The sequence below is a fragment of the Aquila chrysaetos genome, chromosome 5 (genome assembly GCF_900496995.4).
Source record: "Aquila chrysaetos chrysaetos chromosome 5, bAquChr1.4, whole genome shotgun sequence".
NCBI classification, from domain to species: domain Eukaryota; kingdom Metazoa; phylum Chordata; class Aves; order Accipitriformes; family Accipitridae; genus Aquila; species Aquila chrysaetos.
The window spans coordinates 33737688-33755123 of NC_044008.1; the positions used below are offsets into that span (position 1 = coordinate 33737688).

General features: G+C 47.7%; 1 protein-coding gene across 1 annotated transcript; it reads right to left on the minus strand.

Moving 5' to 3' along the window:
* Positions 1 to 2893: 2893 nt before the first annotated feature.
* Positions 2894 to 10889, minus strand: ARRDC5 (arrestin domain containing 5). The gene is made up of 3 exons (XM_030013261.1): positions 10637 to 10889; positions 4766 to 4974; positions 2894 to 3487 (listed from the first exon to the last, which is right to left on the minus strand). Exons 1-3 carry the CDS (start codon positions 10887 to 10889, stop codon positions 2894 to 2896), a joined length of 1056 nt encoding a protein of 351 aa, XP_029869121.1.
* Between the last annotated feature and the right edge of the window lie 6547 nt (positions 10890 to 17436).

Consider the following 17436-nt stretch of genomic DNA (forward strand, 5'->3'; position numbering starts at 1 on the left):
CTTGAACAATGAAACAGGGAGACCTGTAAAACAACAATCCATTTGTAATGGCATTCTGCACGTAGCGTCCCGATACACAGTCTCGTCTGAGAAGTGAAAGGGCCCTGCCAGTGCCAGTGTGATAAATACAATTTTCAGGGACAAGACGAGGGGAAACGTGAGCCTGGTGAGAGCGCGCGTGAGCAGCAGAACGTGACAAGTGCTGTGCAATGTCTCAGCCTGCGCGCAGCCAGGCTGGGGTGTCTTGCCAGTCAAGGTCAGTCTGTGGACACACAGGTGTGATAAATGAATTTAGTCTCAAACAGGATTCCAATCAAAGTTTAGAATTTATTAAATGAATAGAGGCAAGCAAACGGCGCTGGGTGCGTCGGGAGTCTCTGCTCTACCAAGACGCACACTGTGAAAAACAACCCAGCTTCTTTTATACTCTAACATTAGTTACATATTCATACTAGGCGTGTCCTTCCAAAAGACTCTCCACCTCCTGGTTGTGCAGGTGCAGTAGTTCTCCTAGAAACTTCTCGAACTCTCCTCATTGGCCGAGGGGTCTTCAGTTCTCCTAGAAACTTCTCGAACTCTCCTCATTGGCCGAGGGGTCTTCAGTTCTCCTCGAAACTTCTCGAACTCTCCTCATTGGCCGAGGGGTCTTCAGTTCTCCTCGAAACTTCTCGAACTCTCCTCATTGGCCGAGGGGTCTTCAGTTCTCCTCGAAACTTCTCGAACTCTCCTCATTGGCCGAGGGGTCTTCAGTTCTCCTAGAAACTTCTCGAACTCTCCTCATTGGCCGAGGGGTCTTCAGTTCTCCTAGAAACTTCTCGAACTCTCCTCATTGGCTGAGGGGTCTTCAGTTCTCCTAGAAACTTCTCGAACTCTCCTCATTGGCTGAGGGGTCTTAGGTTCTCCTAGAAACTTCTCGAACTCTCCTCATTGGCTGAGGGTCTACTATACAATGTATCTCCTCCCAAGCTCCTCACTGCTCGGGCATGACAGCAGACATCCTGTGCAACAGGCGACACCCTGCACAGCACCAGCTGTGGCCATCAAAACCCAAGCAAGTTCACAACAGACACCTCCCCCCCAACAAATGCATATAACAAATTGCTCACACACTGCCACTTCAATACACCCTCTATTCATACATACTAAAGATCACCCCGTTCGTAACCTCGCTTAATACTATGATAAATGCCTCAGTTCTCCCCTAGGATCTCTTGTTTAACACTGCGCAGTTAACAACAAAACCGGTTTGGGGCTGGCAAAAAAGAACTATATACATATCATCTGTTTCCTCCGGGCCTGCGGTTATACGAGGACCGACAAAATGGTTACAGTGAGGGTCACATTTTATTATGCGGCCTTAACATTGTTTATATTGACACGAATCAGATGAACACATTTCAGACAGGGAATGGCGAAAGGCAGGCGGTGGGAGAAATGCTGGGCTCCCTCGACGTGTCGCCACGCACCCGGGCAGCTATGGAGATAGTTGCAGACGTGCAAAACCCTGGGCTGGGGCTGCCTGGCAATTTGCTGCCGAAAGAATATGGGAAGTCGCCGCTAACAGACCTGCTGCTGCTGTAAATTAAAGTTGGTTAAGTGTAATCTCATTTCTAAGCAGTCTCCACGGGTGGGAGGAGAAAGCCGGGGCTCTCTGTGAGAGCGAGACGACTCTCCCAACAGCGAGCGCCTGGCACCAGGAGAGGTGGCATCACCCCGTGCCTCTGCCCCAGTCCGGTGATGGAGCAAGGAGGTGGAGCGGGGCTGCGCCCTGCGTCTTCTATCCCATTACTTAATGAGGCACAGACAGAAAAGTTTCTTTTGCCCGTGCATGTCATCTGTGAAACCTCTGTCTCATGCCGGCGTCAGCGTACTTCAGCGTGGGCGAGGTGCAGCATCCCCCAGCGTGGGGCCCTCGGTGCTGCGGGAGCGGGATGCTGGCATGGACCCGTTGCTCCCAGCCGGTCTGGCGATGGCTGTTTTGGTCTGGAGACCAGGAAAGGCTTTTGGCTCTTGCCAAAAACGGTGTGTCAGAAGGCAACGGCGCAAAAGCACAGGGGGTGGGCTGGAGGTGGGCGATGCTGAGGTGCACGCAGGCCATTAGTGGGGCCGAGCTGCCGGGGGTGAATGGTGGTTTCTTGGTCCTGTAAGGGCTGCTGGGTATAGGTGGGGGCCCAGGGGCACCCACTGGTCTTCAGCTTATCTTCCCCACTCCTCACCGCCCTTTCTGGGGAACAAAATGTGGAAACGCTCCCATGGCTTAAATCACAGCAGGATCAGAGGGATTTACTCAATTAAGAGCAGCCAACTAACCAGCAATCGGTGGACTATATGTTCAAGTTTGATACCAGCAACACGGCAGATAAACCGCATTACTAGACACTTAGCAAATGTTAATAAACACCAATAAAATCCTAAACAACCTTCTAACCCCAAAACCTTCTGGTCGTCCGCACTGACACTTGTGCGCGTGTGGTTGCAGCGTGGGCTACACGCACATCATGTCCCCAGGACTGGCTGCTTCTCCAGCCCGCCCCGGTCCCTCTGCACGGCAGGATGATCGCCGCTGTCTCAGCCTCCCCCCAGCACCACACCGCCCGCCGAGGGTGTGCTCCGCATGGAGCTGTTTTCCCATGGATGGGAGCACAGCCATCCTCTGGGCCTGCGAAGTGTCCCCTCTCTGCTTGGGCTACTGCTGAGTCTCCTGCTTTTCCTTATCCAGTTATCAGGAGTCAGTTTAAGAGAATTAGGGGCTCCCCTTACTCGCCTTCCTGACCTTGGGCTTTGGCTAGCTTTACCCCTCTTGTTTTGGGAATCACTGGCACATCGCTGCAAAAGCAGGCTCGTCCTGTGAAAGCATACAGCTGGTGTGCGTGGATTTTGCAGAAAAAATCTTTTATTCTGTGGATCTGCTGGCAGTTGCTCCTGGGTCAAGCTCAGAAATGTCTTTCTGAAGGCTCACCCCCTTTGCGATGTCACCTTCATTTTCTTGCAGAGTCACGGTGTTCTGCTCCACAGAGAAACCCTCCGATGTGGCTGCTACGATGATGGGCACCCTGCCCACGACGCTGGATGTGGTACAAGGAAGGTCAGAAGTGCCTACCAGCTCGTACCTGAATGCCATGATTTTATTTTCCGTGAGAGTGCTGGTGACAGGCATGGGTTTCGGCAGAACCAGCGTGCTGGTAACTCTCGTGGCCTCAGAGGGAGCCGTGTCTGTCTGCAACTCCAACCGCGTCACTTCGCTTCGGTCTTCCAAGGAGTGTTGTTCTCCCCTGCTGCTGAAACCGCTGCACAGGACAATGCAGTGTACAGCAAAAACAACCTTTCTAACATACTTGCATGTCCTGTTGGCAACATCTGTCATGAAGGCAATGGTTTCTCCGGGGCAAAATACGCTTTTCTCCAGGGATATCCGAAGGATCACAGAGCCATGATTGAAGCAGCAGAAGTAAACTACGTCCTTCCTAGCTTCTACCACCAGTGGGGCCTGCATGGAGAGGGTGAACAGACAGGCAAGGCGTGGTGAGTTCTTGTTGCTGGATACGGGGTAATTCCCAGACACCACATGCGCAAACTCCTAACGCCAACAGCTGAGGCTGCTCAACGCTCCCCACAAGGCCCGCCGTTAACCCAGAGGACAGTCTTCCTCACTGCACAGAACGTGACATGGCGGAATTATCACAGTCCTCCTGAGCATCTGTGCAAAGAATTCATGTGTGCACATGTAAACATTTTCACCTTTAGCTATCCATACCCAAATTTAGAGGGAGCCCACAAAATTATTAGAATCCTCATGTTCTAGCTGTATTGATGACCTTTAAGTGACTGTCCCAGTTTAGGTAGAGTTCGGTAAAAAAGGCATGTCCTATTTGGTGATGTTTGCCCAAGGCTTAGACTTCAAAGCAAGAGAATAACCTCCCTTTTCCCTCATCCTGGATCCCAAAGCGCTCCCTACATGTCACTCTTGAAGTCTTACTGTGGTGGGTTGACCCTGGCTGGGCACCAGGTGCCCACCACAGCTGCTCTATCACTCCCCCTCCTCTGCTGGACAGGGGGAAGAAAATATAACAAAAGGCTCGTGGGTCAAGATAAGGACAGTTTAAAAAAGTGAAAGCAAAGGTCGTGCGCGAAAGCAAAGAAAAACAAATGATGTTATTCTCTACTTCCCATCAGCAGGCGATGTCTGGCCACTTCCTGGGAAGCAGGGCTTCAGTACGCGTGGTGGTTGCTCCGGAAGACAAAAATGCCCCCCTTCCGTCTCCCTTTACTTAGCTTTTATATCTGAGCTGACATCACATGGTATGGAATATCTGTTTGGTTAGTTTAGGTCAGCTGTCCTGGTTATGTCCCCTCCCAAGATCTTGCCCTGCCCCAGCCTGCTGTTGAGGGGGCACAAAAATGTTGGAGAGACAGCCTTGATGCTGTGCCAGCGCTGCTCAGCAGCAGCCAAAACACTGGTGTGTTATCAACACCTTTCTAGCTACTGATGCAGAGCACAGCGCTACGAGGGCTGCTATGGGGAGAATTAATTCCATCTCAGCCAGACCCAACACACTTACAATGCACCTTTTATGCTAGAAAAGAAACATCTTGTTGCAAGCCCTAGAACAAAGTTGGCAGAAGATATTGAAGTGTCATTTGAATGCTAAAAGGAGGAAGCTCAGAGCTAAAAGTTCGTGGGCTCTCAGTAGTGAGCAGTTACAGCTCTGGATCAGAACAGGGGTAGGTCTCTGTGTCTCCAACTCAGATAGCTTGTTCCCCTTACCTTGTCTTTCATGTGTCTTCTGTGGTCACCAGCAGTTCCTTGCAACATTAAACATCTCTCCTCCTTAGCTAAGAGAATTTGGCGGGTGCAGCAAGTCCCTTGAACAAAGTAGGAGATGTAGCCAATTTTGCTGGTGAATGTGGAGGGAATATGTGGAGGAAAGCTGAAGTGGAAGTCAAAGGTGTGGACCCCAGAATCCAGCCAGCCACCTGAAAACCAAACAACATGCTGCTACCAGAAACCTTTTAAACAGGTAAGATGTTTGTACCTTATGGAAACCTTGACATTTCTCCCAGAATCCAAGGTGTCTTTACCATCTGGTATTGCACCCAAAGTGCCGTAAAGGCATGGTATGGGGTGGACTGTGCATTGCCTCTGCAGGTCGGCTGCTGGATGTATAGACCCCTACCAGCCGGCAGACTTGAGCACTGAAACTCATCTTCTTCTTTTTGGGATCTACTTATCCTAGAGCTGTTACCAGTCATGTTCGATGACTGCCAGGAGTCAGCTCCTCCAGCAGTCTTTGTCTCACAGAGGGAAAATACCGAGTTTCTTGTGCAGTGGCAGGGCTTAGCAAGATTCTGATGACAAGGTAGAGTGCTTATGGGTGAGGATGAGAGAGAAAGCCAATAAGGCAGATATTGTGCTGGGAGTGTGTTATAGACCGCCCGACCGGGTTGAAGAGACGGATGAATCATTCTACAACCAGCTGGCAGTAGTCTCAGAATTGTGTGCCCTTGTCCTCGTGGGGGACTTTAACTTTCCAGACATCTGCTGGAAATACAACACAGCAGTGAGTAAACAATCTAGGGGGTTCCTGGAGTGGTGTGGAAGATAACTGCCTGACACAGCTGGTGGGTGAGCCAACCGGGGAGGAGCCTTGCTAGATCTACTGTTTATGAACAGGGAAGGACTGGTGGGAGGTGTGATGGTCGGAGACCGTCTTGGGCTTAGGGACCATGAAATGATAGAATTTTCAATTCTTGTTGAGGCAAGGAAGGTGGTCAGCAAAACCACCACTATGGACTTCTGGAGGGCAAACTTTGGCCTCTTCAGGACACTGGTTGAGAGAGTCCCTTGGGAGACGGTCCTGAAGGGCAAAGGGGGTCCAGGAGGGATGGACATTCTTTAAGAAGGAAATCTTAATGGCTCAGGACCAGGCTATTCCCATGTGCCGCAAGTCGAACCGCCGAGGAAAACGACCAGCCTGGCTGAACGGGGAGCTTTTGCTAGGAGTCAAGGAAAAAAGGAGAGTTTATCATCTCTGGAAGGAAGGGCGGGCAACTTGGGAGGAGTACAGGGATCTTGTTAGATCATACAGAGAGAAAATTAGAAAGGCAAAAGCTCAGCTAGAACTACATCTGGCCACTATTGTAAGGGACAACAAAAAATGTTTTTACAAATATGTTAACAGTAAAAAGAATCCCAAGGAGAATATCTATCCTTTAATGGATACAGAAGGGAACGTAGCAACCAGAGATGAGGAAAAGGCTGAGGTACTTAATGCCTTCTTTGCCTCAGGGAATAGGGAGACCAGTTATCCTCAGGGTACTCTACCCCTTGAGTTGGAAGGTAAGGATGAAGAGCGGAACATACCCCCCCTTAATCCAGGAGGAAATAGTTAGTGACCTACTACGCCATCTGGGCACTCAGAAGTCTATGGGACCTGATGGGATCCACCCAAGAGTACTGAGGGAACTGGCAGAGGTCCTTGCCAAGCCACTCTCTATCATCTATCAGCATTCCTGGTCAACAGGGGAGGTCCCAGAGGACTGGAGGCTTGCCAGTGTGACTCCCATTTACAAGAAGGGTCGGAGGGAGGATCCGGGGAACTAGAGGCCTGTCAGCCTGACCTCGGTACCGGGGAAGATTATGGGACGGTTTGTCTTGAGAGCACTCACATGGCAAGTCCAGGATAAGAAGGGGATCAGGCCCGGTCAGCACGGGTTTATGAAAGGCAGGTCCTGCTTGACCAACCTGATCTCCTTCTATGACCAGGTGACCCGCCTAGTGGATGAGGGAACGGCTGTGGATGTTATCTTCCTTGACTTCAGCAAGGCCTTTGACACTGTCAGTCACGGCATACTCCTTGAGAAGCTGGCGTCTCATGGCCTGGACAAGTGCACTCTTCGCTGGGTGAAAAACTGGCTGGATGGCCAAGCCCAGAGAGTGGTGGTGAATGGGGTGAAATCCAGTTGGCAGCGGGTCACAAGTGGTGTTCCCCAGGGCTCGGTGTTGGGCCCCGTTCTGTTTAATATCTTTATCAACGATCTGGATGAGGGGATTGAATGCACCCTCAGCAAGCTTGCAGATGACACCAAGCTGGGAGGGAGGGTTGATCTGCTGGAGGGTAGGGAGGTTCTACAGAGGGATCTGGACAGGCTGGATCAATGGGCCGAGGCCAATAGTATGAAGTTCAACAAGGCCAAGTGCCGGGTCCCGCACTTGGGTCACAGCAACTCCACGCAGCACTACGGGCTTGGGGAAGAGTGGCTGGAAAGCTGCCCGGCAGAGAAAGACCTGGGGGTGCTGGTTGACAGCCGGCTGAATACGAGCCAGCGGTGTGCCCAGGTGGCCAAGGAGGCCAACGGCATCCTGGCCTGTATCAGAAATAGTGTGGCCAGCAGGAGCAGGGAGGTGGTTGTTCCCCTGTACTGGGCACTGGTGAGGCCGTACCTCGAGTACTGTGTTCAGTTTTGGGCCCCTCACTACAGGAAAGACCTTGAGGTGCTGGAGCGTGTCCAGAGAAGGGCAACCAAGTTGGTGAAGGGTCTGGAGCACAAGTCTTATGAGGAGCGGCTGAGGGAGCTGGGGCTGTTTAGTCTGGAGAAAAGGAGGGTGAGGGGAGACCTTATTGCTCTCTACAACTACCTGAAAGGAGGTTGTAGTGAGGTGGGTGCTGGTCTCTTCTGTCAGGTGGCTGGAGATAGGACAAGAGGAAATGGCCTCCAGTTGAGGCAAGGGAGATTTAGGTTAGATATTAGGAAAAATTTTTTTACTGAGAGGGTTGTCAGACATTGGAACAGGCTGCCCAGGGAAGTGGTTGAGTCACCATCCCTGGAGGTATTAAAAAAGCGAGTAGACGGGGTACTTCAGGACATGGTTTAGTGGCCATGGTTGATGGTTGGACTTGATCATCTTGAAGGTCTTTTCCAACCTAAATGATTCTATGATTCTAAATATGTCAGCAGGCACCTGGATCCATGTATATACACTTCTTACAGAGACATCAGATGTGACCCAAGTAGGGCGTGTTGTAAGATCAAATACCAGATACTAAGATGCTATCAAGAGCATATTAGCAGCTGAGTGTCAAAAGCTGACACAGGCAGCAATCTGCTCAAACATACATTCCTTGTATGCCAACAGCAGTGGGGGGCACACAGTATTCAGCGTAAGAAGGGTCAGGTCCATATATTCTTTCAAGTTTTAAAATGGCTTGCTTGAACTTGTTAGAGCACTTCTACAGAGATGTAATCAATGCTGGAAAAGGAGGAAAAAGTCTGAGGTACAGTAGTAAAAATATGTTATTGAACTGTACTGCATTAGCAAGGATGTGCGTGCTCAACCCTTTTGAAAACAGGAATATGTATGTAGGTGGCAGAATAGAGGTTCAAGTGTGTCTTTAAGCAACACCAATTTGAACTTTAGCCGAAAAGATCCAGAACCGAGGTGCTTTACAGATACTTGTTCTTATAATGGCAAAAAGAAATAACTTTTCCAACACTCAGCATTTCTCCCTCTTTTCTGTCAGGGCTCCAACATCTGGTAGCCTACAGGAAGCATCAGCATGCTGCAGTACAGCAAGGCTAAGACTTTAATGCATGTGTAAGGGGAAAATGACCATTGGGTGAGGTAGAGCCTTCAAATCTGAGAGGAAATGAAGCCTGACCACTGCAGGTTGTAGCTCAAAAGCACAGTTTCCACACACTGGTACAGTCTAACTAATCTAGGGCAGCAACCACCTATGATCTGTAGACTAAAGTTTATGGGGTTCCAACAGACCCTAAGAAAGAGGAGCTGAGAAAGGGGACTGCACCTCCTAGGAGGCTTTCCTTTGCTTTAAGCATCCTCCGGAATAATTCACTGTCTTAGGTGGTGATTACATGCCACTGACTTTACTCTTTTTAATAAATCTGTACATTTTAATAGTTAGCTCTGCATTCACGTGTGTGCATGTTGGGCTGTATAATATCTGAAGGGAAGGTGTAAAGAAGATAGAGCCAGGCTGTTTTCAGTGACAAGACAACAGGCAACAGGCACAAGCTGAAACACAGGAGGTTCCCTCTGAACATCTGAAAACACTTTCTCGCTGTGAAACAGGTTGCCCAGGGAGGTTGTGGAGTCTCCTTCCTTTGAGAAATGGAAAAGCCATCTGGATATGGTCCTGGGCAACCGGCTCTAGGTGGCCCCGCTTGAGCAGGGGCGTTGGACTAGATGACCTCCAGAGTTCCCTTCCAACCTCAACCATTCTGCGATTCTGTGATTCAGTGAAATAATCACACTTCTGCAGGTGTTTTCAGTGTATGTCTCACATGTTTCTTGCCTCGGTAAAGATACAGCAGTAACTCTAATAACGCCTTTACTATAGTTGCAAATATAACAAAGCCTGTATACCCAGTGGGTACTTGCTGATAGGTAAGTCAACAAGAACACTGAAGGCAAGCATTTTAGATGACCAAAGAATGCATCGGTGATGTGTTTGTGACTAAATTTTCCTACCTGCTGCTAGACAGGTGTGAGAGACTGAAAGTTAATGTCTCAAACATTGTGGCGGGGCAAGTTCTGCTTAACAACTAACTCTGCTTAGCAAGGAACCCCGGGTGAAAAGAAGCCCATCAGCAACAGGAGGGGGGGGGGCACGCTGGAGGGTGCACAGCTCCCTGTTCTGATGTACTGAGCAGGGCAGCTCACTGTGGATGGCAAAAGATCACCTCTGCAGGGAAGGGGAAGCTACTCCCCAAACAACCCCCAAGCCCACAGCCCCAAGGCTACCTAATTAGCCAAATGAGTTTGAGTGCCCGCCCGAAGGAGGGGCAAGGGTGATAAATGGACACAAACGGAAGACCCATGTGTGCAAGCCCACTGGAACTGGACTCCTTGGCTGACTGGACCAACGCTGGATCCAGGGCTGGTGAAATCTCCTCTCTCCCTTTTCCTTTTCTGTATTCCCTATACCTCATACCTTTAGATATAAACCATTGATCAAGTCTGGGACTAGGAGAGGATCCAGCCACCCCATGGCTCCTCACTGAGAAGGAGTCTAGAAAGCAAGGGGATCTGCTCTGAACCTTGTGACTCAATGGGAGGGCTCTCCTTAACTGATTCCCAAATAAGCAAGGCCTGTAGTATATGTTTGGTGATGTATGGTTAGCACGTCACACAGTTTACTGACATAGTTTCATGCCGATTTTTGTTGTGAGCATACCAGTCTTGGTGGTGAGCATGCCAATTCTTGTTGTGAGCAACTAAAAATTGAGTTTTGTGAGTTAAAGGATCCCTGGTGTTGTTTCACCTTAACCCCGACCTGGAAATCAGCAAACCTGAGTCATCGTCCTGAGAAATTGGGATGTGACAACAGGTTGTGATAGATTTTTGTGCAACAAATGTTCACTTCACAGATACAGCCACCAGCTCATGGGGGACTGCTCATACTCTCAAATACTGCTTTCTGTACAACACTACTGATCATCACGAAGCCCAAGTTACATATGATGTAGTGAAAAGGAGTATGCCATGGGACAGAAACAGAGCACATGGACATTGGCAAAAGGAAGACTTCCTCCCCACTGGAAAAGGTCTGACCCCACCTTCCCTAGCCCATTGCTAAGATGCTGTTCAGTTAACCAGTGCCTCGTTCCAGCGTTTTACCCTCTACGTGGAAATTCTTAGCTTTGAAGACATAGACAGCCTGGTTGGTGCAAGCCATACTCTTGTCGTAGTCCCATTCAGGATTATACTCCTCAAGCCACCTCAGGAAGCCTCTTCCCACGAGCTCCACCTTCACGACAGGGTCCACCAGGGTACTCCTGAGGTCCAGAACCAGTTGGCCATCTATGCTGGAGCCGGCCAAATGCACCTCAGTCTCAGGCAGCACCAGGTTAATTGCTCTCACCGTCGACATGAGGAAAGAGCGGGAGCTGGGTACTGCAGGGGTCCAAAGGTTAGATTGCGAGGTCATCTTCTCCAACCCGACCCCGTGACTCTTTGTGAGGTCACATCATAGGGGATGGGCGCAGCGTGCCTCACGGAGAGAGCTCAGCTCTGCAAGGTATGCCAGAGGGGATAGGAGACATTTATCTGATTATTAGCAGCACCTAACTGGCAAGCATTCCACTACACATTTAGGATTGGTATCAGCAACACGGCAGATAAACCACAATTCAAGACACTTGGCAAATGTTGATAAACACCTAGAAATTTCTAAGTGCCCTTCCATGGCTAATCCCAAAATTTCGAAGCACACAGACACACACATGCATGGTTAGGTGCACCCCCCCCTCCTCTGGGGTGCTGGTTCCCCAACTATGCGCTTCTCCCTGGGGAGACATGGGTGCTCTACGTGCTCCCTACCCACTCATCCATCCACCGGTGAGAACACACGCCACGAGCCCACCCCCCAGTGCTGCACCCCATCAATGTCAGCATGCTGGCTGCACGCAGGCTGCTCACACCATCCAGCCACCAGCCCTGGCTTTGGTGGCTGCCGTTTCCCTCGTCCCACTCCCGGGTCTCGTCTCCGGTCACAACTTCTCACGCTTCCTTGAAATTTCTTTCCAGCCTGGCTCTTCCTACTCTCGTGAATCTCCTGGTAGTCCCCTGTCTACTGTTTAATTCAGCTGATGGTTGTCTCAAGTAAACTTCACCATTCCTACTTTCCGCATGGTGTTACCAGTTTGGGGCGACCACCTTTCTCGAATGCACGGTTTTGTGTATTGTGTTCACACCTGCCGTGCACACTCACCTCACCTTAGCCGCTGTTATCTGGGCACGCTACCAAGAGAGAGCTCTGCAGACTCCCCCACAGCAAACTACTAGCCGTGGGTAGCAGATGTGGCTGGTAGTGGCCAGAAGACTACAGCAAGTGGCAGTGAGACCTGAGGACAGCAGGGCAGGCGAGAAGCTGCCACACCAGCCCTCCGGGCAGCGGGTCCTGCACGTCTGGCTGAAGCCAGCAGGGTCTTGTTCACCAATGCAGGATGATCGGCAAGATTTTATTGTAACGTAGGAGGCTTTGGTGAATATGGCTAAAGGCAAGGGGCTGAGATGAGGCTCAGCCCGTTTTGTCTCCTGAGATCCTCTTTGTCATATCAGAGCAATTCCAGCTAGCTGGAGCTGCTGCAACTTGATGGTAACATTAAGGGGAAAGACACATTCCTTCCAAAAAAAAAAAACAAACCCAAACACTGTAAGGCTGATATGGGAGAGACCTCAGATGCTGTTGGACACTTGGACCACATGGGTGCACCACGCTCTGACCCACGTACATGTGGGAAAGGAGGAAAAAGGATGAAGCACAGGAGATCAGAAGGACATCTTCAGCCAGGGAAGCAGGGATGAAGACAGCTACAGCAAGGGCTGCAGTGAGGACCACGTCTGAGGCTGATGCCAGCAGACATCTGTGAGCCACTGATGAGTTGTTAGCCCAGAGTGAAAGTGCTGGCACCTGCTCTGCAGAACCCAATTCCAGAGGCAATGTTCTCAGCTGCAGGTTGAGGATGAGGGCACATGCTGAGAAATGCTGAAAATTAACTGATCAAGATGGCCAACAGTTAAGGAAACAAGTCACAGCAGCATGTTGAACTTTGAGCCTTTCCTCCTCCTTACTAATTAGTCACTTTTTCCAAGGCTGTCAAGATTCTCCCTCACAGCCTCTGTACCCCATCCTTGCTTACAGTGTTTTCAGGTGTTTCTTTTTTAAGGAAAAAAAGCATTGAATTAACACGCTGACTGCAAACTGTCACTCGGTCTTGATTCTTGGCTGCTGCATCTTGTTCTCTGAGCCATGCTTGCCTTGCCTTCTTAAAAAATAAACTCTTTTGGAAAAGAACTGTTCAATGCCCTGGGTTGTAGTGAGAAAGAGCAGTTCCTCAACTGGGCGCAGAATTACCAATAACAAAAATATCCTTTTCTTATTTACACTTGGCAGTTTTCAGCAGTCATCGCCTTGTGCACAAGTTGTGTGGTTATGGGTGGAAAAAATAGCTTATAGCTACTTGCATGAGTGATGATATATCGTCAAGCAAAAAATTATAATTAGTGATAATATATGAATTGAATGCTAGACTCCCATGGTTCGGTGCTCAGGCACTGATTTATGCTTTACAAAAATAGCTTATAGCTATGAGCTCCATGCTGCCATTACACCAAACCAATATGTCATCTCAGTCTGTACATCCCCTGAGAATTTTAAGTGTAATCTGAGCATGCAATCGTCCAGAAAAGGAGGAAGCATTGCTTTTATGTCATGGTTTTTGCTCCTGCCTTAACTCCCAACTTCTGTCTTGAAATTGGACCAGCTAAAAATGAGTTGTGCAAATGTTGTTTCTTTGCACTTTCTGATGTCTCTGACAAAATGGTCTTTAAATTCCATTTCCAGAAGAACAGTACAGTATACTTTTCACAAAAGTAAGCATCAAAAAGTACAGTAGGGCACATTATATTCTGTCTTTGCCTGTGTTGATATGCGGTGTCATTGATTTTGAGCTTTCAGTTGATATCAGCCAAAACAGAACCTTTCATCTGAATCAGCTACACTTCAGAAGTTACAAATGGAAGGAAAATGGATCCGTGCCTCACTATATTTAATTCTGCAAACCAAAAGCTGGCTTCCATAGCTTCCCCTCAGTCATTTAAGAAGCTTCATGCAGACCCGCTATGTTTCAGTGTTTTGTGCAGGCACCAGAGAAGCCTGTTTGCTCCTGCTTTCATTCTCCGAGAATGAACATTGCCTTAGGTTTGAACCTCCTGGTTTCAGTTTAAAATTTTGAACCTGAAAACTCAAGGGGAAATGAAGGGCCAAGCCCTTGAGCTTACAGGGTTGCACTGTGATAAAACACATCGGTGTAGGGTTGTGTCGACGAGGCCCCACGGGAACCAAACTCAGCCCGGGGGGGGCCGATGTTGTCACTCTGGGTCTGCACGAGGACTGGCTTCCCCAGCGACCTCGAGGTCTGAAGGAACTGGATGGGACAAAGCAGAGGGAAGACCCAGGCTGAGCTTTTGGATTCATCATAGAACTTGGACTGGTCTGCACTTTAAGAGGGTTTAATAGAAAAGTGTTGCACAGATCTCGTTTGTATTCTGCTGCTTTCCAGCAGTGTATGAAGGGCCTGCATTTGCACACAAATTCCCTTTGTGAGTTGAGCTGCCTCTATAGCTCTCCTGATGGTGACATGTGGAAAATGGAGTACCTGCATTTGAATTTTAAATTTCTTGTATTACAGGGGAATTAGGCTGTACTGATAGTGCTTTAGATGCACTAAATGCTAGGACTAGCTTTCTTGAAGCCAGCTTCACAACCATCTCATGGGCGGTGACATAGCTATGAAGAAACTGTCGTGGAGGGCTCTTCATACCCTCAGCCCCTGTTAATACAGAGGTTTTACAAGACGGCATGAATCAGGCAAATGAGTGCAGTTTCTTTTTGCCAAGCACCGTCTCCCTATGGAAAAAAATAATGTGTAATAAGCACTGTGAGTGGGATGGCCAACCAGAGCTAAATGGATAATTCTTATTTGGCATTCCCATACAATGAGTGATTCACTTGGCAATCACAAGGTCCAATTATCTTTTAATACTCTTTTTTGGGGGAATGTGATTATGATATATTGTGCATACAAGTAGAAAAACAATGCTTTCACTAATAATGTTTTTAATTTTATTAGTAAGAAAGTGCATTGCAAAATATAACTTTTTTCAGCTCTCTACTAGCTTTGAAGATTTTTTTTAATACCAATATTAATATTCTCCCTAATCCTGGTATTAAAAATTACACGTTATTTTAATGTGTTCCGTGATATCCACAGAGCAGAAAAACACACCATTTCTACTGCCAATTGGTTCTCCACCAACTTGTTCTGCAACAGATATAACAAGCTATGCCATACAGGGAAACTAATTTCATCAGAGGGCACAGAAGTGTAGATGCCAGGTTTTTGTAAGCCAAAATCTCATGACACCTTTTTTTGTGAGGTTCAGCATAAGTCAGGCTGACCGTAAATTCAGAACATCTCCTTTATTCCTTGGCTAATCTCAACATTTAGCGAGCACATGCAAAAGTAAGAACCCCTTTAAGAATTTGTAACTGTACTTGGCAATTGGGGGGGGGGGGAGGTAAAAAGTACAGCAGAGCCAGCAAGACTTTAAAGCTCTACCATGATAGATCTTACCTGGAGAAAGTACTGCAAAGCTGTCAATAGCTGCTTGTAAAGAGTAGAGCTTGAAATAGGGAAAACACGCTTTTTCGCTGTCAGAATGGCACAAAGTCTTGGCTGAAGCCCTTGCCTGGCCTATCCATCTGGCTGATGTGAGAAATGAGATATCGATTTTTCTTAGACCATATGATCAGAAACTTAGAGGAGCCACAAAGCTAGCAAATAATACACCGTTTATTACACTCTGAGTGAGATGTTGGAAAACTTTTGCAACACACATCTTTCTGTTTACCAAATGCAACTTAATTCACATTATTAACCACAGAAATACAGAACACAAATTGTTTGATTTGCTTCTGGTGAGAAGCGATGTAGCTAGGAACTGGCTTATGTGCCACAGCTTTCCATGTTACAGATGATTTGTTCACTAAAAGGAAATAATTCCTTTGTTAAAAATAAGCTGTAAATCTGCAGTTTTTCAGAATCGCTCCATTAAATTAGAAACATGGTTGCTGCTCATTTCAAGGAAATGTGTGCATCCAAATCCATTCTGTATCCTTGAAATTATTGATCTAAGCACCCAGAATGATGTCTTATCTAGAAAATAGTATACAAGAGGAAATCAGAGTGGAAATTTTCATATATTAGATAATATATATTATAAGAAATTACAAGGTAAAGTCAAGAGTACTTGTAGGTACTTGCAAGAAATTAAGTTCTCAATATGCAACAACATAAGATGTTTCATTCTTTCTCCTCAAAGTCACTTACCTACAAGAACCAAAACAGGGAAGTCTGAAGATCCAGAAACATTAGTGGGAAAGAGAAAGACATGCTGCTGGCCCCAATATTTGGCATCAGTAGCAAGTTTGCATTATTTTATCCCTGCTAGAGAGACACGGTAGTTCGAAACTTTCTTAATAAGCCGAAAAGTCCCAGAGGGCTGCGCTTTCCCATAGGAGGTCTTTTAATGATAGACCAGCACTCGCGTCCCAAGCATCTGTTCTGCTGACTGCCATCACTTTAAATAGCCACTGCATTAGCCTGTCTGCATTTAAATAAGCAAGGCGATAAATAGGCCTATTTCGATTTCAGAAAGTGAAACAGGTTTGGTCTGTGGCCCGTGAAGGCAGGTGGGGACCCCCCATGCCCGTACCACCCTGGGAATATCCCCGCATCCCAGCAGCGGTCCACAGGCAGGCCTGGGGGCTGACGTACCTCTTCTTAGCTGGATTGCACAGCTGGGTTTTCTTTTTTGGAGGTAGGTCCTCCTGCCAAAGCCAAGGAGGAGTGAGGGCTTTCCCAGGAAAAAGGGGGATAGAGGTGCTCCAGTTTTTACCCGAAATACCGTGTCCAAAACACTCGCTGCAGTGATGAATAGCCATTCTACTCTGTTTTGCTGTTCAGGAGATTATGACTGTTTAGCTACAACCTGTTAAGTCCTGGAAAGCTTCACAGGACCCGACACCCTCTTCCTTCTACTGAAGCATTTCCACTCCACTTTAAATAGTTATTACGTCAATGAGAGGTACGTAGGAATGTATCCCTGGCTAATTTTCAGTGCCATTCCTTGTCAATATAGAGTTTATTACAACTGACTTCCAATGAGAGCTCTTTGCTCCAGAATCCCCTGTCTGGTGTTGCCCACTTCTAGTGATTCGTGATGCCATTTTTTTTCTCTTTTAGCTTTCAGATTCAGGCCTAGAAGTGTATTTGTTCAACCAGGTTTGGGGTCATAAATAATTGAAATGCACTAAGAAGTGGTAGTTTTGGTTGGCTGATTTATATAGTGAGGAGAGTAAAGTGGTTGTGACCTTCTGGCTCTATCTTTGACAAGCATATAATTGGGAGACAAGAAAGAGGCTCAAAAGCATGCCACTACAAGGAAAATGAGCCACTTCTGCTTATGAAGACATGAGGTTGTTCTTCTAAATTGCCTCTCATTCATGCAATGCATAGTCTATATATTCGCCTTTTAACAGCCCTGTTGGCTTTTCCCGACATGCTAGATATTCCTTAGTGTCTTGTTCGGTTAGGTTTGGTTTTAGCGGTCAGAGAACACAAAAGCAATGCAAGCCTAATGAGTGAAATCATTGTGCATACAGTGCCAGGAACCTCAGCGGATAAAACTCAGAAACACAGAAAAGCAAGAGTAGAGAAAGGAAAAGAGGAGGAAAAATGCCCAAGCTGATCCTTTGGTTTGTTTTTCTGTCCCACTAATGGCCCTCAAGGAAAGGCGAGAAGTCCTTCACACAGAAGTGAAGGGAATGAGTTCCTTTGGTTTAAATGTGGTGC

Bases quoted from the DNA above. Each gene is read 5' to 3' on its own strand.
- ARRDC5 (XM_030013261.1), bottom strand. From the start codon at position 10,889: ATGTCGACGGTGAGAGCAATTAACCTGGTGCTGCCTGAGACTGAGGTG. The intron at 4,975-10,636 runs GTAAAACGCTGG...TTTGGTTTTCAG, and splicing joins TAAGAATTTCCACGTAGAGG to GTGGCTGGCTGGATTCTGGG. The intron at 3,488-4,765 runs GTAAGGGGAACA...CTCTCCATGCAG, and splicing joins GAAGACACATGAAAGACAAG to GCCCCACTGGTGGTAGAAGC.